The sequence below is a fragment of the Scyliorhinus torazame genome, chromosome 17 (assembly GCF_047496885.1).
Source record: "Scyliorhinus torazame isolate Kashiwa2021f chromosome 17, sScyTor2.1, whole genome shotgun sequence".
Classification (NCBI taxonomy): domain Eukaryota; kingdom Metazoa; phylum Chordata; class Chondrichthyes; order Carcharhiniformes; family Scyliorhinidae; genus Scyliorhinus; species Scyliorhinus torazame.
The window spans coordinates 22,294,555-22,317,710 of record NC_092723.1 but is presented as its reverse complement, the minus strand read 5'-3'; the positions used below and the strand labels follow the sequence as shown (position 1 = coordinate 22,317,710).

The following is a 23,156-nucleotide window of genomic DNA, read 5'->3' as shown; positions in this document are numbered from 1 at the left end:
GAGTTTCCTCTGGGTGCTCAGGTTTCCTCCCACAGTCCAAAGATGTGCCAGTTAGGTTGATGGGGCCATGACAAAATTCCCAAGTGTCCAAAGGTTAGATGGGGATGGGGTGGGGGATTGGGCCTAGGTAGGGTGTTCTTTCACAGGGTCGCTGCAGACTCAATGTGCCGAATGGCCTTCTTCTGCACTGCAGGGATTCTATGACTCTAGGTTTATGCAGCTTTCCCCGAAAATATACCTACACTATTTATCCCAACTACGCCTTATGCTAACGAGTTCCACATCATCACTACTCTCCAGATAAAGTTCCTCCTGAATCTCTATTGGATTTGTTAGTTTATATAAAAATGGTTATTGAAAGGGGCGGCACGTTGGCCCAATGGTTAACACTGCTGTATCAAGGCGCCGAGGACCGGGGGTCGATCCTGGATCCTGGTCATTGTCCATGTGGAGTTTACACATTCTCCCCGGGTCTGCGTTGGTCTCACCCCCCAGAACACAAAAGATGTACAGGGTAGGTGGATTGGTCATGCTAAATTGCCCCTTAATTGGAAAAAAAAATAATTGGATACCCTCAATTTATTTTTTAAAATGTTTATCGAAAATGTTTATATTAATCAAAACAATCCAAAACAAACAAATATACGCAACAGAAAATAAATAAACAAAACACCTAATGATCTTTAACGCAAAAACTAACTTAAACCCCCTAACATCTAATCGGTGACTACCTCCTTAAAAAAAGGAAATCAATGGCTGCCATCTTAGGTAGAGCCACTCCACCGACCCCAATGGTGAACTTGACCTTCTAAATAATGGAAAAATGAGGTCACCCAGCCAAGCCGAGGCACTGGGCGGTGTAGGAGGCCTCCATCCAAGCAGAATTGCCTCCGGGTTATCAACGAGACAAAGTCGAGGTCATCTGCCTTCACCCCAGACTGAGCCACCGGCGAATCTGACACTCCAAAAAAGGGCCACCAGGGGACATGGCTCCAGGTCTACACAGAGCATGGTGTTAAAAAAGACAAAAATCCCAGAAAGTCTATCAACTTGGGACCAGAGCATATGTGTATGATGCTGGCCCACGAGAGCAGCGTTCATGCTTATCCTCAACCCCAGGGAAATAAAACTCATCCTAGCCCTGGTCAAGTGTGTCCTATGCAAAACCTTAAATTGGGGGTGGCACGGTAGCACAGTGGTTAGCACTGTTGCTTCACAGCGGCAGGGACCCGGGTTCGAATCACAGCTTGGGTCACGGTCTGTGCGGAGTCTGCATGTTCTCCCCGTGTCTGCGTGGGTTTCCACCGGGTACTCCGGTTTCCTCTCAGAAGTCCCCGAGGACGTACATGTTAGGTGAATTGGACACTCTGAATTAGTCCTTCAGTGCATCCGAACAGGCACTGGAGTGTGGCGACTAGGGGATTTTCACAGTAACTTTATTGCAGTGTTATTGTAAGCCTACTTGTGACACTAATAAAGATTATTATTGAATCAGACTCAGCTAAGCACATGAAGAAGTGGAGTTGACCCTGGTGTCACTCCACACCTCCCCTATTGGATTTATTAGTGACTATCAAAACATATAGCCACTAATCTTGGTCTCTCCACAAGTGGAAACATCTTCTCCATGTATATCCTTTCATGATCTTAAAGATCGCCATCAACTAACCCTTCAGACCCCTTGAAGAAAGATAAAAAAATAACACTCTACAATCTTTCCTGTTAGGTTTCACCCCTCAGTTCTGGTTATTCTCATGAATCTTCTTTGTGCCTTCCAAAAGGGCAGATACATTTCTTTAGATCAAAACTGTGCATAGTACGCCAAATGAGATCTAACCAAGCTTTTGTACAAGTTCAACATGTCTTCTCAGCTTTCAGCTTCTAATACTCTAAAAATGAACCACAGTGCATTTTTAAATACCCTTATTAATCTGCATTCCTACTTTTAATCAGCTGTATACATGTTCTCCAGATCTCTCTGCTCCTTCAGCAATTTGCTCATTATCAACTTATTTTCCTCCCAAGGAGCTGTGGCCTTAAGTTAACAGCTATCTTCATTAAAGACAATCTCTCACCTAAGACGGTTAGTGTGGCATTTGCTGAAATGCCCCCAGCTGTGTTTTGGGCCATACAGCTGTACATGCCCATGTCCTCCATCTTCACAGCTGCAATGAAGAAGACATCATCCTCTGGCATGACGTGCATTCGCCGTTCCCGTGCTGCTGGAAAGTCCGTGCCGCCATCTTTCTGCCAAGCAATCTGTGGCATCGGATGACCTCCTGCTGCACACTCCAGCCGTGCCATTGCGCCTGTCCGGATTGTTAAATCCATGGGGGTTTTCATAAATGAAGGGAGTTCTAATAGGAACGAAAGAAGCAGCAAACTATTACCACAGCAGTCAGAAATTTGTGTTCTTATACCACCTTTAACATAATAAAACATCGATCTACGGGAGAGTTTTGGTGGATAGGATGTCTCCGGAGGGGATTAAGGCCAAGTGGGGGGGGAGGAGCTGGGAATGGCATTGGAGGGGGGTGTTGTGGTGTGAGGTGCTGTGGAGGGTGAATGCCTCATCCTCGTGTGCAAGGCTGGGGTTGATACAGTGAAGCTGGTACATAGAGCACACCTGACGAAATCGAGGAGGAGCCGGTTGTTTAAGGGGGTGGAGGACATTTGTGAACGGTGTGGGAGGGGCCCGGCCAATCACATACATATGTTCTGGTCCGGTCTGAAGTTCGGGAAATTTTGGGGTCATTCTTCAGCGCCATGTCGGCGATCTTGCCTGAGCTATAGACGGGAGCGGGGTTTTAGCCTTCACTTCGCTGACTGCTCGCAGGCGGGTACTGTTGGGGTGGAGGTCAGCTTCGTCATCCTGTGCCTTGGTGTCGCTGGGGGATCTGTTGGAATTCCTGTATTTGGAAAAGGGCAAATTTATTTTGGGGAGGGAGTGAGGGGTTCCACAAGAGATGGGGTTTGTTTATATTACATCTTTTAAATAATTATTTACATTTTTTCCAATTAAGGGGCAATTTAGCGTGGACAATTCACCTATCCTGCACATCTTTGGGTTACATAAGAACTAGGAGCAGGAGTAGGCCATCTGGCCCTTCGAGCCTGCTCCGCCATTCAATAAGATCATGGCTAATTTTTTGTGGACTCGGCTCCACTTTCCCAGCCAAACACCATAACTCTTTATTCTTCAAAAAACTATCAATCATTACCTTGAAAATATTTAATGAAGGAGCCTCAACTGCTTCACTGGGCAGGGAATTCCATAGATTCACAACCCTTTGGTGAAGAAGTTCCTCCTAACCTCAGTCTTCAATCTACTTCCCCTTAGTTTGAGGCTGTGCCCCCTAGTTCTGCTTTCACCCACCAGTGGAAACAACCTGTCTGCATCTATCCTATCTATTCGCTTCATAATTTCATATGTTTCTATAAGATCCCCCCCGCATCCTTCTAAGTTCCAACGAGTACAGTCCCAGTCTACTCAACCTCTCCTTGTAATCCAACCCCCTCAGCTCTGGGATTAACATTGTGAATCGCCTCTGCAAACACTCCAGCGCCAGTACGTCCTTTCTCAGGTAAGGAGACCAAAAACTGAACACAATACTCCAGGTGTGGCTTCACTAACGCCGTATACAGTTGCAGCATATACTTATACAGTATACAGTTGTGGGGGTGAGACCCACGCAGACACGGTAGAATGTGCAAACTCCACAGGGGCCCGGGATCGAACCTGGGTCCTCAGGGCCGTGAGGCTGCATTGCTAACCACTGCGCCACCGTGCCTTCCTGTATTACATTTTAAAGAGCTGGTTACCGTCAGCTGTTAAGGGGGGGGGAGAAGAGTAAAAGAAGGGTTTGTTCTAGCTTATTGGGGGTGGGGAGTGTTGGGTTTGTGTCTTTTTTAGCTTTATGTAAAATGTTAAAATATTAAAAAAGAAAAATATTTTTTAAAAGCATAATGAACATCTGAAGCAACACAACGGGAGCATACTGAAGTCAGATTGGCACCAAGCCACATAAAGAGTTATCAACACAGGTGACCAAAAGTGTGGTCTAAGGTGGGTTTTAAGGGGATCCTTAAAGAGGTTACAAAGATAGCGAGGGTGAATAAACTCTATTGCTGTAACACTAAAAAGGATATTAAAATCCCTCTAAGACAAATTAATATCAAACATTTCTGCACACACAACAGATAGGTACCATAACAGAATATTAGAACAATTATCAGTTTACTATTCAATTTGAAGTTTACCAGGATAACAAACTTATTGATAATTTTCTACTTGCTCATCCTCATATGGGATTGCGCATGGGGAGTCAAGAACAAGTACAGTCTGTAAGAGAAGCCAAAATGAAAACCTAAAATCTATTCATCTGGATTCCAAGGATGCAACAAAGTGCATAATTCCTGAAAACTATGAAGAACTGCTCAGGCAGCTGAACATTATCCCCATGGAATTGATGCAAAATGTCAATCTGGCAGAAGGATTTTTGTTCTGAGTGGGTTAAAGATCAGGGACTTATTCCTCCAAAGAGTGAATGTACATGTAGTTTTATCAAAGATCAAGTCAGAAAGAAGATATACAGAAGCATGTTTGATATTATTCAGTAGCAGATGCACAAAACCAGTCCTAACTGACTATATTATTTTATTCAAGTTGGCTTTGTATTCATCTGTTACCCGTTACATTTAAGTATCAATGGATAAATTAACAGAACCATGGTATATAATTCACATAACCACTCATTGTGCGTTGGCATTCCAACAAAGTTGTTCGGTGGAGGTTGGTGGGGTAGCCTATCCACAATTTCTTGTGCATAACAGAGGACTTAGGAGCAGGATTAGGGTATTCGGACCTTCAGGAATGCTGTGCTATTTGATAGGGTAATGACTGATCTGTGCTCAGCTTTTCTGGAGGGAAAACAAAGCAGTTTGGAAATTGAAATGGAGAATGCTTTCACCCAATTTGTGCTCATGTCTTTTGGGGCTTAGTAAAAGGAACCATTTTAAACACTGAGGGGTATCGCTGAACATGAAAAGATACCATAAAGTATGGAAAGGAGGTAAAGATTATATTGTTTGTGCATAACTGAGTCGACCTCGCAACTATTTTCAAAAAAATTATTAAGTGACAGTACAGCTGCAAATTATAATTTATTTTAATAGCACTTATAAAAATGACTGGGGTTATGGTCAGTTTCACTTGATATCAATAAAAATCACACTATGCTTTCAGACAGGTTTAGTTGCATGGAAGATGATGGAACAAAATGCAAATAATTGAATTAGGATCAACAGACTGCAAAGCTTCCAACCTCACAAACCCATACCATTCACTGTGAGCTTTGCCTTGTCAGAGTAATTGGAGCCAAAGTAATTTGTGATGACACACTGGTACCATCCCTCATCTGTGAAGTTGATATTCCGCAGCTGCAGCACTGTGGTGTATTCAACAAACTCGCCGTCCTGTTGTTGCAAGCTGGAGTAGTTCTGGATTTCAGCTTCGTACAATAACTCGCTGTCTTTCCTCCAGGTAGCAGCCATGGGAGAGTCACTGCTGCTGCCGGCCGTGCAGGTGAAGCTGACGTTCATGCCCCTCAATGCCACGGTGGTTTCAGGATGGACACTAATCATGGGCTTTGGGAAAGCATCTGTGGAATTAAAAAGAAACCCAAGAGCTAGGCGACGATAAAAGAGGGATTTTGCAGCAGATTTGTATTTTACAGCCGGGCTGCATACTTGAAATGAAAAATGAAATGAAATGAAAATCGCTTGTCACAAGTAGGCTTCAAATGAAGTTACTGTAAAAAGCCCCTAGTCGCCACATTCCGTCGCCTGTTCGGGGAGGCTGGTACGGGAAGTGAACCGTGCTGCTGGCCTGCCTTGGTCTGCTTTCAAAGTCAGCGATTTAGCCCTGTGCTAAACCAGCCCCTACTTGTCAACAAATCTAATATATTCTGATAGTCTGCTCATGGTAACCTGAAGTTGCTTATGTTGAAAAGATTCCAACAATATAAATAAAGCCAGATAAACCCGTGGGAATTCAATGCTAAGAGTTGCAAAATTTGATCATTTGACTTGAGCAACCTTGATTGTAGAACGTAAAAATAAATTCATACCACACACAAAATCGGTCTCTTTCTTTAAAGTTAATATACCCATACAGTAGGGCAATCATAACCTGCTATGCCTGTATCAAACAGTTTAAGCTTGCTTTTTATTCCGGGTTATGATCAGTTTCACTTGATGGATGAATAAAATTCATAATACTGCTTTCAGACAGGTCTAGTTACATGCAAGATAATTGAATTAGGGTCAACAGATTACAGATCTTCCAACCTGGCCCTGCAACAAACCCACATATCATTGACAGTGAGCTTTGCCTTGTTAGAGTATTCATATTGGCCAAGGTTAATCTTCTTCGAAGAAAGAAATGGTACATCAATTTTTTGACAAGTAAAATTTCTTCTTTTGAGAAGTTTTAATTCTGTCAGGAATGAGTGGATCTCAAGGCCAAGTGCAGTCTTTCGGTGAATCACAAAATTGTTACAACGCAGAAGTAGGCCATTCGGCCTGTCGTGTCTGCATCAACTCTCTGAATGAGCAATTCACCTAATGCCATTTACCGGACTTCTCCAAGTAACCCTACATATTCCTCAGAGAACAATTTAATTCCCTTTTGAATGACTCGATTGAACTTGACTCCATTCCAGCTTGTAAACAATCACTATGGTGCTGTAGCCATCTGGGATGGCCACATCCCGATTACAAAATGGACACTTGCAAAGAATGCAGGGAAAATTGGACAATGCTAAGAAACAAGCAGGTGCAAGCTCTGTCTGTTGATTAGAACCTTAAACTCTCAGACAGGACAGAAACTGCCAAGCAATCTACATACTAATGAGCCATCTCCGGGGACAAAAGGGAAACATTTAGATACACAATGTTAAGGCAGACACCCCGGCGCCAGAAGAGGCTAAAACAAAGCAGACCAACGGTCACCAGGACACGCCAGCAATCAGGGAACCACCCCTCTATTGGAGGAAGATCGATACGACTGATTGGGGAAAGACCCAATTAGTTGAGGCCAAATCCAAGGCCCGTCCAAAAACGCGCAAAGCCCTTTTTAGTATAAAAGGTATTCCCCAAGGGAGAATCTTTCTCCTTTGGCTTTGGTTCTCAGCGAAGAGAGAGACCAGCCTAGCAGCTGCACCAGACCAAGTAAGTTCCAAGTCAACACACACTACAAGATAGACACTCCTAGTTGCTACCCTGTAAACAGCTCAACCCAGCAGCCTCAGAACCGAGCAACGGCCATTGTTCCTCTGACTGAGTGGGCACCCAAAGCTAAGTATAGGTTTTAGTAATAGTGGTAGCTTAGTTTGTAGAGTTTATACACGAGTAGATTTGACGGTGCGTAAATAAATGAGCATTGCTTTTGAACTTACTAACTGGTGTATTGGGTCATTGATCAGTATTCGGTTCTGAACCTTGTGGCGGTGTCGAAAGATACCTGCCGACTCTTGAGCAAACGTAATTAAACAGAGCCAAATTAAGAGCCAACCAAAGAGAGCAACAGTGCTATTGCTCCTTTTACCCAATTACCTTAAATCTGTCCACCCTCATTCTCGATCCCTTCACAAGTGAGAACAGTTTCTTCTTATCTACAGTGTCCAGACCCCTCATAATTCTGAACATCTCTACCAAATTTCCTCTCAGCCATATCTTCTCCAAGGATACAGCCCCAAGTTCTCCAATCTCTCAGCAGAATTGGAGACAGTGGATAATTAGGCCAGGGCATGCAAATGTGTTTCAATAACCTTTTTTCCTTTCTTTTATATTTTCGGCCATGGAAAATATCCAAGTAAAATGTCAAGCTCTAATTGTGCCCCCAGTGGTTAAAGGCTGCACTTACAAGTTTGCATGGAGAGCGTCCATTGTAAATGTGCACATGGGAACTTGAGGAAAAAGTTGACAGGAAGTGCAAGATATTTAACATATAACCCAGATACATATTGGCTAAATAATTACTAATAAAACATCACAAATTCAGTTTTATCTGTTGACCAATGACATCTTTATACATGGATTCCAATAAATCCAAATACATTTTCTTAGTCCATTCTGCCCCCAAAAAAGTGGCTGGCTTAGCTCAGTGGGCTAGACAGCTGGTTTTTAATGCACAACCAGGCCAGCAGCGCGGGTTCAATTCCCGTACCAGCTTACCTGATCAGGCGCCGGAATGTGGCGACTCGGGGCTTTTCACAGTAACTTCATACTTGTGACAATAAAAGATTATATTATTATTATTTTATACTTTTCCATTGCCTGCTCAACATCCAAGCACACCAGCATTATCCAATCTTGTTGGGCTGGATATGAATAGAAATGATTAACTGGACACATTCCTATCTTGGGCTGGAGCGCCATAAGACCACTGTAGGAGGGTTGAACAGCTGAGTCAGGTCATGTTTGGTTCTCCACAGGAATCTTGAACTTAAGCACCCTCAAATGAAAAGCATCAAGTTAACACAGAAACAAGTAGGACAATAGTACAATTCCCACTACTGCTTATGTGAATATGTCTGCTTGTCATACAAAGTACCTCTGAAATAGCAGTTCCACTTAATGTGCTCCAAGTGGTACTGTTGTAATGGAATTCAATAAAAATAGCAAATGGTTAGTACCATTTCATAGATATCGGAGGTTGCCAAGTGGTGGAGACCAGGAACATAGGAACAGGATGAAGCCATTCAGCCCATGAGCTTGTGCCATTCAATTAGATAATGATCGATTTGTATCTTACTCCATTTAACTGCCTTGATTCCATAACCCTTAATATAGGCCAACATCAATCTCAGTTTTGACATTTGCAATTGGCTCCCCAGCCTCAACTGCCTCGATTCCATAACCCTTAGTGTTTTGGTGAAGAAAATGCCAAGATTCTCACTGCCCTTTGTGCCAAAAGGTGTTTCACAGCATAAACCTCAAACGACTTAGCCCTTATTTTCGGATTATATCCTTTTGTTATGAACTCCCTCCACTCCAGAGGAAATAGTTTCTATCTAACCTATCTATTCCTTTAACCATTTCAAAAACTTCAATTAGATCTTCTACTCTGAAGGAAATGTAAGCACAGACATGCAATCTGTCCTCATGACATAACATAACAGTACAGCATCTTTGTCAATTAATTGTAGGAATTGAAATTCACATGAGAACCTATCAAAACATCTGAAATTTCAACTACTGAAATGTAACACAATCCTGGTACTTCGATAATACCTCCTGCGAATCAAAGAACATATACATTTATTCTCAAAAGTGTAATAAACTGTGCACTGTTAACAAGTTTCTCATGCATAGTCAAATCAAACGGACAGCTGACCTAGTGTCTTTTAGCTTCAGAATCCAAATGAACAAGTTACATCATATGTACAAGCTTTCATTAAGCCTAGTTTGCACTTTCACTTACTGACGTTTTCATTTAACTTTGCAGATTCAGCAGAGAATATGAGAAAAATAGATTGCAAAACAAGATGAGGCATACAGGCAACAGCTAAGCCTTTCAAGCCATGAATTAAGTCACAATAAACACATATTATACAAACCACAAATGTAGTCCTCTGCATCAACATTAAAGATGCTTTGCCCTGCCAGCCACGCAGGGTGAGCACAGTCAGCAGTGACCATGTTCTGAAACTGTTTTTCCTCCAGAAACTGAGGCAGCCACTTCAGTTGACAGTCACATAAAAGACTTGATGTGTTCAGACCCCTGGGAATAGCAAAAAAAAGAACACCCTTCAGAAACATGTAACTATGAAGAGGGTAGTGAATTACAGTCAGGGGGCTTTTCAAACAAGTAGCTTCAAGAAAGTCGTAAACTAAGCGAGTCAAGTGCAAGCAGCTTTGTGACAGGGCGACAATTACCGTCAGGGTTCACACTGCATTTAGCTTAGAGCATGAATGTTCCACAAAGAGGATGCTGAGTACTGTACAAGTGACATGACACAAATGTGATATTTTTCAACTGTCCGACAGCAATGGCCAATATAGAGGTGCATAACAGGAGCAGAAAATATACCAAAGACGGCATGGACTAATTGGGCCAAATAGCATATTTTTGTGCTGCATATTCTATGGAATTCTGTGTAAACTGAACAGTGAATACACATATGGATTGAAAGCAAATGCATTCTTCCAGCACTACCAGAGAGCAGAGTGCAATCTATATTTGAAAATTTGTTCTCATATTTGAAGTGGATAGTTCCACCCACTGGTGCAGAATGGCCAGAATGCATTGGTGCAGGTCCCCAACCTGGGTAAATGGGGAGGATTGGTGGCAGAAAGGGCTGTAAAACCACCTGCCAAATCCCAAAAATGATGGTTGACAGGAAGGTGGTGGCCCCGGTAAATTTGAACATTACACAGTTGGTTAAGAAAGTAATGATAATTTCCCCAACATGTGCACTAATAACATCAAACAGAACCATAAAACACGACAGCTACTGCATCCCACCGATTTATTTTCATTGGGTGAGGATATTAAGGTATATGAAACCAAGGTGAGTAAACAAAGCGAAGATACAGATCAATCATGATCTCAATGAAAGGTGACGGACCAGACTTAGCCAAATGGCCTTCTCTTGGCCCTATATGCGTAGAGCTAACCAAAACTCACCAGCAGTTACCCAGGCCAACCCACTTGTGGCTCCAGCAACCCCTGTTACCAGAGGCCTTAACCCACTCAAAATAAATGAATTAATGTCGCCACCAAGATAACAGGGAGACACAGAGATGAGCACATTAAGCATTCATAAGCTTATATCCCACTACCTAAATTCAGGGTCCAGAATTTGCTCATTCTCCTGAACATAAGACTCCACTAATGTTGGTTGACATTTTAACCAGCAAGGTAAATTGCACAGCTGCCCCATTTCTTTTTAAAAAGCTTTCCAATGTTGGTTTTTATTACCCCTGAAAAGGGATGTCCCTTTCAACCCCACCATACTCTGACTACCTTTACTGCTGAACACTAAGGCAGCAATTATTCCCGTTTATCCTTAGGATGCAGCAGACTGAATAAGGAAACAAAAGCATTTCCTTTCATTTAACTTCTCACCATTTCTCAATAAGGCGCTCACTTCTCAGGCATTCTCCCCCACCTCGAGAGTTGCTGCCATTACTCCAGCTTTCTAATTTGTATGCAGAGCAGCTTCTCTACCTCCCCCACCACCCCACTCCCAACCCTGACAAACCTCAATAAACAATAGGCATGCATCACCAAGGAATCAGTGGAGAACGCTGCACACATGAATGAGGAATGCAATCATCCAAGAAAAGGGTTTCTAATTAAATTACTTCATGCAATACTGATTCATTTACTAGAATATTTTAAATACTCACAGCCCCATCAAGCTCATTTGAGCAAAAGAATTTTCTTGAATAGACATAATAGCATTGTTACTCAAATCTCTAAAAGACAGAAAAAGGTAAAATTGTTTAAAAACTAGGCAAAAGAATACCAGTGTCTATACATATCAAAGCATTTCTCACACAATGGCTCATTTTTAAAGTGCAGTGACTTATGCAGGAAAGGTCAGCAACCATTTTACACACAGCAAGACGCCCCAACAAACATTAATGGACTGAAAGACTGGTTAATATTTTTTTTCTGACTGTGTGGCTTAGGGGGAGGAGGTTGGCCTGAGCACTAGGAGAATTCCCTCTTCCACTTAAAACAGCTCCAGTGGGATCCATTTAATCCCAACCAGTGGACATTTGATCAGAAGTAACTTGGCCGACTTCCTCTAAACTTGGCCGTTTAGTGTGACCCGTTCATTTCAATAAGCAGTATCTTTAAATTATTTTGCATGGTTATGCACACACAGCATGTAAAGGTGCAGCCTGTGAATGGAGTCTTTTCTGAGCTGCAGTGGCATCTTTAAAAAGTGGGCGCTGACAAGGACTAAACAATCAGTCGCTGTTTAAATTGAGAAAAAGTTAACATTGACAAAATCAAATCTTTTTTTAAAAAAATTTCAAGTACCCAATTCATTTTTTTTCCAATTACGGGGCAGTTTAGCGTGGCCAATCCACCTACCCTGCACATCTTTGGGGTTATGGGGGTGAGATCCACACAGACACGGGAAGAATGTGCAAACTCCACAAAGTCAGTGACCCAGGATCGAAGACAAAATCAAATCTCCATCTAAATTCTGATGGTACACTCCAACCCCTACACACGGGCATACACCTACCTATAAAAAATATATAGCTCAGAGCCAAAAGTGCAGTGATTACTTTGCATTCTCTGCCACCTTTTACTCAAAAAGCACAGCCGTATCAGGTCACCCCTTCAAAAAACTGTTATACCATAAGACCTAGATCTCGCCCATGAGGATTTAAAATCTGATACAGAAATCTTTGGTTTATGGTATTTAGCAAGTGGCAATTGGAACTGTGGAAATTCCAAACACTCATTCATAATATTCGCACTTTAGCTGATATATTTTGTTAAGGTGTGAGGTGCTATACAACTGAGAAGTGGTTCGAGGTGAATACTCACAGATATTCAAGTGTTTCCAGCCCAGAAAATGCCTTCTTTGTGATGGATGTTATTTTGCTTCCCTTCAGGATTCTACAAAAAATGAAAGAGTATTTATCAAATTATACTCCTTTGCTTAGTGTATGAATTACAAAGAGAACTAAACACTCTCCCACACTAGCTGCTTTTATTGTTTTTTCCCTTTGGATTCTGAGAGATTGCTCATGCAGTTTAGGAACATAGGACATTTGGCCCTTCCCCCCCCACCCTCCACTCCCATAGGAAAATGTTTCCCCTCGTCGCCATCTTAAAAATCACTCACCTGATGAAGGAGCTGTGCTCTGAAAGCTAATGACTCCAAACAAACCTGCTGGACTTTAACCTGGTGTTGCCATCTTAAAAGGGAGACCTCTTATTCTTAAATCGTGTGGCCTCGTACTCATCTCCCCCACAAGAGGAAACATCCTCCACCCGGTATCCACCCTATCAAGTCCCCTCAGGATCTTATATGTTTCAATAAAATCATCTCTCATTTTTCTAAATTCCAATGGATACAGGTCCAATCTTTCTTTATAAAATTCATCTCAAGAATAATTAAAGTGACTTTTTCCTGGATTGCTTCCAATGCAACTATATTGTTTTTCAAATAAGGAGACCAAAACTGTACACAGTAAATGTGATCTCACCAAGGCCCTGTGCAACTGCAGTAAAACTAAAACCTTTGTTATTAATTAAGTATTCCTGGGTAATGCTGCAGCTGTATGCACACAGAATAATGGGTCCAAAAAAGACATTGGGAACTGCATCTTGGATTCGTAAAAAAATCAGCAGCTGTAACAAAATCTAGCTGGCATCAAACCATAAGACATAGGAGCAGAATTAGGCCACTCGGCCCATCGAGTCTGCTCCGCCATTCAATCATGGCTGATATTTTCTCATGCCCATTCTCCTGCCTTCTCCCCATAACCCCTGATCCTCTTATTAACCAAGATGATCCTCTTATTAATCCTTTACCAAAATAGACACAGCACTTAACACCCAACATGCTGGCAGTGTTTCACCAAGAACAAAGGATGAAGTCTGGGCAGAACAACAGTATGGACAACACAAGGGCTTCTCCGTCCCTGGATTGACGGTGCGAGGAATAAAAATGGGTCTAGATTCTCATCAATGATCTCTTTTCAGTGAGCCTGCTGAAACATGCATGTTTATAGATTTTGGAAAAAGGCAGGCTTCACACAATCTTTTGGCCTCCACAGACAAAAGGGTCCATGAGCAACCTGGAACAACTTTATATTTATATAGCACCTTGAACATATTTAAACATCTCAAGCCACTCCACAGGAGCATTGTAAAGCAAATATAACACCAATCCACAAACGGCTATAATTGGTTAGATGACCAAAAGCTAGATCTTTAAAAAAAAACATTTTTACATTTAAAAAAAAAAATTTAAGAGTACCCAATTATTTTTTCTCCAATTAAGGGACAATCCACCTAACCTGCACATCTTTGGGTTGTGGGGTGAAACTCACGCAGACATGGGGAGAATGTGCTAAGTCAGTGACCCAGGGCCGGGATTTTAACCCGGGTCCTCAGCACCGCAGTCCCAGTGCTAACCACTGCACCACATGTCACCCTGATCAAAAACTAGATTAACAAGGTAGATTTTAAGAACTGACTGAAAGGAGGTGAGGTAGACAGGTGGCGAGGTGTAGGGAGAGAATTCCAGAGCTTGGGAAGAGGCAACTGAAGACATGACCACCAATTGTAGAGCAACGATGATTGAGAATGATCAAGAGGCCAGGATTAGGGGGGAATATTTCAGAGGGCTTTGGCCTTGGGGAGATTACAGAGAGACAACCCCAGGAAGGAATTTGAAAACAAGAAATCAAAGAATGTCCACTTAGAACACAGCTGGTGCTATTAAATTTTACTACAGAGTGCATCAGTTTGACTGACTCCCTCATTACAAGGGAAGGTCACAGCGTACACAACTTCACTTTAGCAGCACAGTAATAGGAACATAGGGCACATGTCAGATGGGATAAAGTTCCTGCCCTTCTAAAATAATGTATCCCTTGTCTTAAAATGTGTGTAATGCTGTAGGGGATTTGCTGATGCATTACAAATAAGGATCAACTTAAAAAGCATTGCAGCTTTAAGATTCGCGAGGGGAGAGTGGAAGGGGAGAAGAACATGCACAAAAATAGAATTTAAAAGTAAAGCACCAGTTTATAAGCCACAGTAATCTTAGTATATGAAGTACGCACAACTTTTGCAGCTTGTCTAATCCAGCAAAGGCACCGTTTGAATCCTCAATCGCCCATGAGATTTCGTTATTCCTTAGGTCACTGCAAGAAGGTGGTTGCGGTTACATTTTCTTACAAACAGGTTAGGTAAAACAATCAATCTAGGATTAAAATTTTTTCAAGAACACACTTTTGATATTTTCAGGAAACAGTGCAACACCATGCACAAATTTAAAACACAAGAAACCTCAAGCTGAAAGCGGACAATGCAATGTATCAGTTGATTCTTTTTTTTTTTAATTTAAGAGTACCCAATTATTTTTTTCCGATTAAGGGGCCATTTAGCGTGGCCAATCCATCTTCACTGCACATCTCTGGATGGTGGGGGCAAAACCCATGCAAACATGGGGAGAACGTGCAAACTCCACACCGAGAGTGACCCAGAGCCGGGATCGAATCTGGGACCTTGGCGCCATGAGGCAGCAGTGCTAATTGCTGTGCCACCATTCTGCCCTGATTGGTGGATTCTGACATAACAATTACATAAGAATTTAAAGCAAAATACCATTCGGCCCGACTGATCCATGATGGTGTTTATAATCCACATGAGCATCCTCGCAGCCTCTGTATCTCACCTATCTGCATTCCTTTCGCCCTCATGTTTATCTGATTTTCCACTAAATTCATCTGTCACCTGTCTTAACAATTCCTTGTGGCGGTGAATCCCACATTCTAACCATTTTCTGGGTAAACTAATTTCTGACTTCCTACTGGATTTATCAGCGATTATCTTCTCTTTATGACCCCCATTAACACCCTACACCCCGGTTTCAGTCCACCCCACAAATGAAAATTTGTTCACTTTGTCTTTTGGTGCCTATACAGTCTAGTGATGCCACTGCTATACACGAAAAAGTTTGAAAATTAGCCACAATTTAAAAAGGTTTGTCAATAAAAAAAAACGTACTTTTAAAAATGATACAATGGCTAATTAATTTGTCAGTAAATATAAAAACAATATTAGTCAATCTCCTGACGTATTGTACATGTATAGTCAAGATTAAGTGGAGGCTTCACGGAAGCAGGGGTTTGAGAACAGGAGGGTAATTAGACTATAATGCAGAGACATAATTTAGGCCCCAGTTAGCTTCTTACAGTTCCTTTAATGTCAAATTAAACTGGTATATTATTGTTGGCCAGCTGCACCATGAGGGGCATAAAGAAGCACAGATATGAGGTGTCTAATGGAAGTACATAAAATGTTGGAAACAAACGTTAGCTTCGGAGAAGGTAAAGACAGCTGAATATTTTGGATTTGTACCCTTCATTAGAATGGAGCTACCATTCCTCTTCACATGCTGAAAGATTTGTACATTTGCACCGCTTTCTGCTTTCACTACAATCAGGGTCAGCTTCATTATACAAAGCAGCCAAAGCTTTGAACAAAAAGCCCTTTCTTGCAAGATGTAAACATAGGATATTCAAAAATAATATTTCATTCTAAAGACAAGTTATTCTCATTTGATACAGCACTAAGAGGACTGGAACGCAAAGCGCAGTGAATTTAATTGTGTCCTTCAAAAAGGATTTGGATAAGAACCTGAAGGTAAAAGGAATGTACAGTTATGGGAAAGGGCAAAGGAGGGAACTAGCCAAAATACTCTTACAGAGAACCAGTGAGGACCCGATGGGCCAAATGGCCTCCTGCCATTTAAACCAAACTCAATGTGTATGATTTCCCCTCTCTCAACGTGGGAAACACCTCATGTCTTGAGAACAGAGCCTTCCATTGACAGAAACTACTGACACTGACCTACGCTCTATCACTTTGCGGCCGCCTGTTTAAATTCTGGCCACAGATAAAGTCTTAGAGGAGCACAAACTTTCAAATCTTTACCACTGTGAACATGAAAATTCACCCATATTGCATAGAATTCACTCAAAAGCATAAACAGAAATAAAACAATCGTAACGAGTATTATTCTGACTTCATGTTGACTAAAGAATTTAATTCCACCCTTCTGCCTTTGCCCTGATCTATTAGTTTTTCTTTGTCCGCACAACTGGTCAGGCACGAACTGTTGGAGCCTCATTAATCAGCAATGCCCTGGAACATTGAATACAATCACTGATCCTGAACTGAAGCTTGCCAGTTGCCTCTTTTAGCATGAGTCCCCCTTAGGATCCAACAACACCATTTACTTTGTTCTCCTGTTTAATATTACTTTGAATCAAAGCAAATCAGTTGCGATCACTTGACTACTAAAGGTTACACCAAGGACAGGATTCCATCCCATTCAGTTTGTTTTGGGACCTCTGCTTTTCTCACTTCAGCTCAGTTGAGCACTTTGACATAGCAAGTCTGACTCCTGGCCAGGTGGGGCAGGGAACAGGTTCCATGTATCATTATTTAACAAAGTGGTACAACAAAAGATAACACCAGTGTTCAATCTACTGCCTGTTAGCTTCATTTTTTGTGCAACCAGTACCATTTCTCTGTTCCTCTGCTTTGAAACACCGACTTGTATAACTGGCGACGTCAGATGGGTTGCAATCAATGAGTGCTGCTGCATACTGATTTCTAGCACGTTTTACTATCAATGCATCTACCAGGTCTTGGAGCTTTCACCATAAGCACAAGTGAAAAATGAACATTATATGCTAAACCACATGCACAACATAATAATAAAATTCAATAATAAAAACTCACTTCACAAATGACCCCAACACGTGTTGCGCTTTATTGCGCAACACAGTGGCGGTTAGTGGCGTTGAGAAGGAGGACATGGGACTCATCAAAAATCTGATCAGCAATGCTTGCTGGTCCTACTGCAGGATGAGCCAATGCTCACTGAAATGCTTTCAAATTGGTGAAGCTTATGGAAAATGGTTTATGAGATGGAGCAAATGACTCAATTCTGATCCCTTTGTTAAACTGGTTTTCATCCTTTACTGTACGATACCATTTTATCCTGTATACTTACAGCGTCAGCAGGTTAGACAAGCTGCTAAAGACTCCGTCAGCGATATAACTCACTCGGTTATCTCCCATGTACAAACTCTCAAGCAAATTCAAGCCTACGAAGGTAGTCTGATCTAAACGAGTTATCTGATTATAGGTCATGTCTCTGAAATAAATGAAACAGAAACTATGTAAATCCTAATCCAGTTCATCCATCCTATTCAGAGGAACTCCTTAATCAAAATACAGTTTACAACCTAGATCGACAGCATCCAAATAGACCCATTGTCAGTTTTAAAGGAAGCCCTAAATATTTTCACACCAATGAGTAAAGAATCATAGAATTTATAGTGCAGGAGGCCATTCGGCCCATCAAGTCTGCACCGGCCCTTACAAAGAGCACCCTACTGAAGCCCACGTATCTACCCTATCCCCGTAATGCCCACTTAACATTTTTTGGACACTAAGGGCAATTTAGCATGGCCAATCCACCTAACCCGCACATCTTTGGACTGTGGGAGGAAACCGGAACACCCGGAGGAAACCCACGCAGACACGGGGAGAACGTGCAGACTTCGCACACACAGTGCCCCAGCCAGGAATCGAAGCTGGGACCCTGCAGCTGTGAAGCAACTGTGCTAAATACTATGCTACCATGCTGCAAAGATTGGACGAGCTCCAAGATTCTTTATTTCAGCTCTGCAGAGTACTAAAATAATGAAATCTGGTTCTATGCTCAAGTGTCAGGCTTAGCAGATTTTTTTATTGCAGTTTCTTCGGCTTTGTTCCACTGCATGATTTGCAGGTGATCAACTTTCATACAAATCAGCCAAAATAAATTACTAAGTGTACAAACTCAGAGGAAGCAGCCAAGATATGGACCAGGAATCACCAATGCTGTATTAATTAAATCTGGAATTCTAAAACCTAATTCTATTGTGGATTAGATCCTGAGCCACGCTGCAGGCATGGTCACTGGAATTTATGGGATATTATGGTATAATAGAGGTGCATGAACTACATCTCCATCTAGAACAAAGCACAACTGCACAGGTCACTTATACATCAAAATCAGCACCTAATAAACATTTTGTAATTACTTTCAACCAGAGACTCCTACAAAATGTTAACACCAATGCTGTGAAGAAACAGCACTGGTCACAGATGTTTCGTTAAATGGCTGCTGTACTTTTTGTTGAGGATTCAGTTGTGGAGTATTGGGATCACTATTGTTTCACAACATAACACCTTGAAAATAGTATTATGCCCCAAGGAGTTTCACAGGAGTGACTACTGAACAAAGTGTGACTTTGAACCATATACGGTGTTATTAGAATAGTGTTCAAAAGCTTGGTCAAAGAGGAGATGTCTTAAAGGAGGAGAGGTGGGAAGATGGAGCGGTTCTTAATAATCTTTTTATTAGTGTAACAAGGAGGGCACATTAGCACTGCAATGAAGTTACTGTGAAAATACCCTAGTCGCCACACTCCGGCGCCTGTTTGGATACACTAAGGGAGAATTCAGAATGTCTAAGTGACCTAACAAGCACGTCTTTCGGGACTTGTGGGAGGAAACCAGAGCACCTGGAGGAAACCCACACAGACACAGGAAGAACGTGCAGACTCTGCAGACAGTGAACCAAGCCGGGAATCGAACCAGAGTCTCTGATGCTGTGAAGCAACAGTGCTAACCACTGTGCTAGGTTTAGGGAGGGAATTCTAAAGTTTAGCACCCATATAGCTGAAGGCATAACTGCTAATGGTGGAACGATAAAAGTTGAGATGGATGAGAGGTTGGAATTGGTGGATCATCGGAAAGAAGTTTTAAAAAAAACTCACAATTCAGTTAGCTTCTGGCAGAACTCCCAGGCATCAGCACTGATCCTGGTGATGGCATTCTGGCTCAGGTGGAGTTGCTGCAACAGTTTGAGGCCATACAGCCAGCTCTTGGTCACTTCAGTCAAGTTATTATGCTCCAAGTCACTAGAACAGAGGAAAGAAACATCTGTATCATTTCGGAGTCAGAAGAACATTTCTAAGTTGCGCTTACATATACCAATATGTTTATCAATGTAAAGATGAAAGCAGAACAGCTCTAAAATTGACCAAGTTTGAACAAAAGTATATTTTTGCTTGATATCGACTTAAGATCCAGATTGGTCAAATGACAAAACATTCCTACTCAGGTAGAACTCTACACCGTGCAACCGGAACCAGGAGTGCACAGTACTCTTAACATGGAGCTGAATGCAGTCCCATTCCTCAGTTAGGCAATGCTGTTTTGTGCACATTTTAATCCCAAAAGCATCAGCAGGAGCGTTACTTCTAGCCATTTTAAATTAATCAATGAGATGACAAAGACTTTCACAGAACTACTGTGATATTACATTGCTAAGTGCACAAGTTACAACCTTTTTGACTTTTTGACTTATGATAGCAGAGTATCAGAGCTAATTAGTTTTCATTTTGAGGTGGGGGCTTTTTCTAATTCTTTTCCTAAAGATGTTGATTCCTTCATTGTGGTTTAACTCTAGAGGCCTCCAGAATCTCACCATTATTAACCGTATGTTAATCTTTTGAGCGACAATAGTAAATATTGGAAGGTTATTCTGCCTTGTGGGAACAACTTGGGTGACCTCCTGTGACCACTGCACAAGGGAATCGACTGGAAACCAGCTGACTTGATTTTGTCCTTCCCTAGCCCAGTTGCTCTTAGATCAACAACAGCATCGAAGCACTATACAGACTGAGTCTGTGTAGTGACTGACTCCCGATTACACATTTTCCCTACTCGAGAAAGGCAAACAGGAAGGCATTTCTACCTGTCCTCCAATAATTGCCACTTGGACAATAGCTAGACAAGATCCAATTACTCCAGAACAGTTATCAAATTAAAAGAACTCACAGCTCCTCGATTTCATTCAAACCCCAGAAGGCTCCATCCTTGAGTTCGCAGATCCCATTATGCTGCAGTCTCAATGCCTTCAGTGAGTCAAGGCCGTGAAACGTCAGACTCTCGATAACTCTGATTCTGTTCCGTTTTAGCTCCCTGTTTAAACATAAAACACAAAGAGCCACTTAAAAGCTTGTCAGATTGATAAGTGATGAGATCAATGCGTACTGTGATAGAATCCACGTATGTGTTTTTGGAAGAAATTCCTACACATTTAAAATTGCAATGTTGTTTTAATACTTTGGAGCAGAACAAATAAAAGAGGCAAATATTGGTAACAGTGTATGACCCCCTTCCTCTCCCCCAAGTCTGTGCACTGACAAATACCATATTCACTAAATTAAATCCTACCTATGTTCAGTTGTTTGTTTTTCCACTTACTTGGGAGTCGTTTTCTTAAATACAGCTGAACTGGGACAAGAAGGCTACTTGTGGCAAGAATTTTCAATATAAGAAAGTTGTATCTAAAGACGAAACTGATTCATGCTGTCCAAGCCAAAAAGGTCATAGTTTAAGTTGTGTGCAAAGGTTTAATTTACTAAAACGCTTTACTGTTGGACTTCACCAGGCTTGGCAACATCTCACGAGTGAGTACTGAGGCAGATCTACGTGCACCAATGAGTATTCCTGATAGTTATAAATTACTGCGGAGAGACAAAGTGTTGTGCCGCAATGAATATTTCACATTTGAGGCGTCAGCACGATTACCAGTCTGATTACTTCAACCTGAAATAAGAAAATCCATCAACCCAGCATTAATCCTTCTCACAATTTCCTTTTGAAATATCCAAATGTAACATTCTTCTAAGCTTAAAAATGTAAGGAGAGAAATTTTATTCTCGTCAGTAGCCCGAGACAGAAATACTCCAGGAGCACACCAAGTACAAAACGTCAATTCCTTTTTTTATTTGCTTACACTGTAGTGCATGTAACACAAAACAGCACTGCAAACCCATCAGAACGCACATTTTATAAAGTCACTGTCAGTTGTAAGTAGAGGGTTTCAGTGAAGTTAAACCAAGCGTTTGATCTCGGAGGCTCTGCAATGTCTATTGCACCCAAGGAGTGGCTCCAACTGCGAAAATGCCTAATTTCATGATTCATATGTTGCAGGAATATAATTTCAAATTTGAGGGAAATTCAATTTGCAAATGAGGAAGCAGCAAATAGGAGTAGGCCATTCAGACCCTTGAGCCTGTTCCACCTATTAACCGAATCAAGCAGACCTTCTACCTCAATGCCATTTTCCCATCACTATTCCCATATCCCTTGATGCCTTTACTATCGAGGAATCCATCAGTCTCTGCCTTGAACATACTCAATGACTGAACCTCCACAGAGCTCTGGGGTAGAGAATTCCAAAGGTTCACCAACACTTGAGTGAAGACATTCCTCCTCATCTCAGTCCTAAATGGCCTACTTGATTTAAGACTGTGTCCCCTTGTTCCAGAGGCCTCCCCACCCACCCAGCCAGCCAGCCAAGGGAAATATCCTTTGTGCATCCAAACAACTCAGAATACATCTTGGGGCTCTGCCTTAATGGTCCCGTCTCTACCTTCTTTAAAGCTGTAACATTAGGAGCAATGTTATTACCACTCAAATATCAACAAGATGCGCATCTGCACTCTCAACTATAAAAAAAGGAACAAAACCACTTACAGGTACTGAAGCTGAGGCAACCTGAAGCTCTTTCGCTGGATGGCAGCAATTTTATTCCTGTTCAGTTTGAGGACTAACAAGGTGCTGGACAAGTTATCAAAACAGCCAGGCTCTAGGATGGTTATTTGATTATTGTTCAAATGGCTGAAAAATAAGATGCATGTTGATATGTTAGTAAAAAGGATTTTGGTAAGTCATACTCTAACAGCTTAAATAATAATGCCTTTCTGCAATTCTTAGTGCTTCACGTCTTTCCAGTTTAAAAGAGGTTGCATCGTCTCAGAATCCACTTACTGGGTCAAGTCTGCATCTGTAGCCATAACATTTTTCCTTTTTAAAAAAAAAACTGAAAAACAGACAAAGTAGTACATTTTTATTGCGTATTCGATGGCAAGAAATAGTACTGTTAAAGGACAGGGATTGCCATTGATTTCAGTTACTGGTTAAGATGTGTTTTTTTTAAAACTTGCCTGGAGACAGGATGACAGTGGGGTAGCAGAATGCGCTTTTATCAATGAACTACGATTTTGAGTCTAGCCCACACGGATAGTATAATGTTGGCTCTCATGTTAGAAAATGTCCTTTGTGAACTGAGTCTGGGACAGTGTTAATCTTGCTTTCTATGAGCAACAGCTACTAATCCAGCTCAAATCAACAATCTCACTCGAGGCAGCTGCACGGGCTGCCGAAGTAGCAAGTGAATATATTAATTGCGGCACACAGGCCAGACCAGATTTAAACTCGACGGTGTCACATTTCACTCAGCATGTGTAGG

The 23,156-nt window shown here is 41.7% G+C and overlaps 1 protein-coding gene across 2 annotated transcripts in view; it reads right to left on the bottom strand.

The window, feature by feature from the left end:
- The window catches only part of lrig2 (leucine-rich repeats and immunoglobulin-like domains 2), an 88,487-nt gene that overhangs the window by 15,917 nt on the left and 49,414 nt on the right, over nucleotides 1–23,156 (bottom strand). Inside the window, exons 4-13 of one of the 2 annotated variants that reach the window (XM_072480174.1) lie at nucleotides 22,382–22,525; nucleotides 20,675–20,818; nucleotides 19,609–19,752; nucleotides 17,793–17,936; nucleotides 14,830–14,910; nucleotides 12,578–12,649; nucleotides 11,416–11,484; nucleotides 9,621–9,784; nucleotides 5,340–5,660; nucleotides 2,076–2,357 (exon numbers count right to left, since the gene is read on the bottom strand). In XM_072480174.1, the coding sequence (XP_072336275.1) occupies nucleotides 2,076–2,357; nucleotides 5,340–5,660; nucleotides 9,621–9,784; nucleotides 11,416–11,484; nucleotides 12,578–12,649; nucleotides 14,830–14,910; nucleotides 17,793–17,936; nucleotides 19,609–19,752; nucleotides 20,675–20,818; nucleotides 22,382–22,525 (1,565 nt within the window). The remainder of the gene's footprint in view (nucleotides 1–2,075; nucleotides 2,358–5,339; nucleotides 5,661–9,620; nucleotides 9,785–11,415; nucleotides 11,485–12,577; nucleotides 12,650–14,829; nucleotides 14,911–17,792; nucleotides 17,937–19,608; nucleotides 19,753–20,674; nucleotides 20,819–22,381; nucleotides 22,526–23,156) is intronic. The other variant, XM_072480176.1, reaches the window with a different exon arrangement.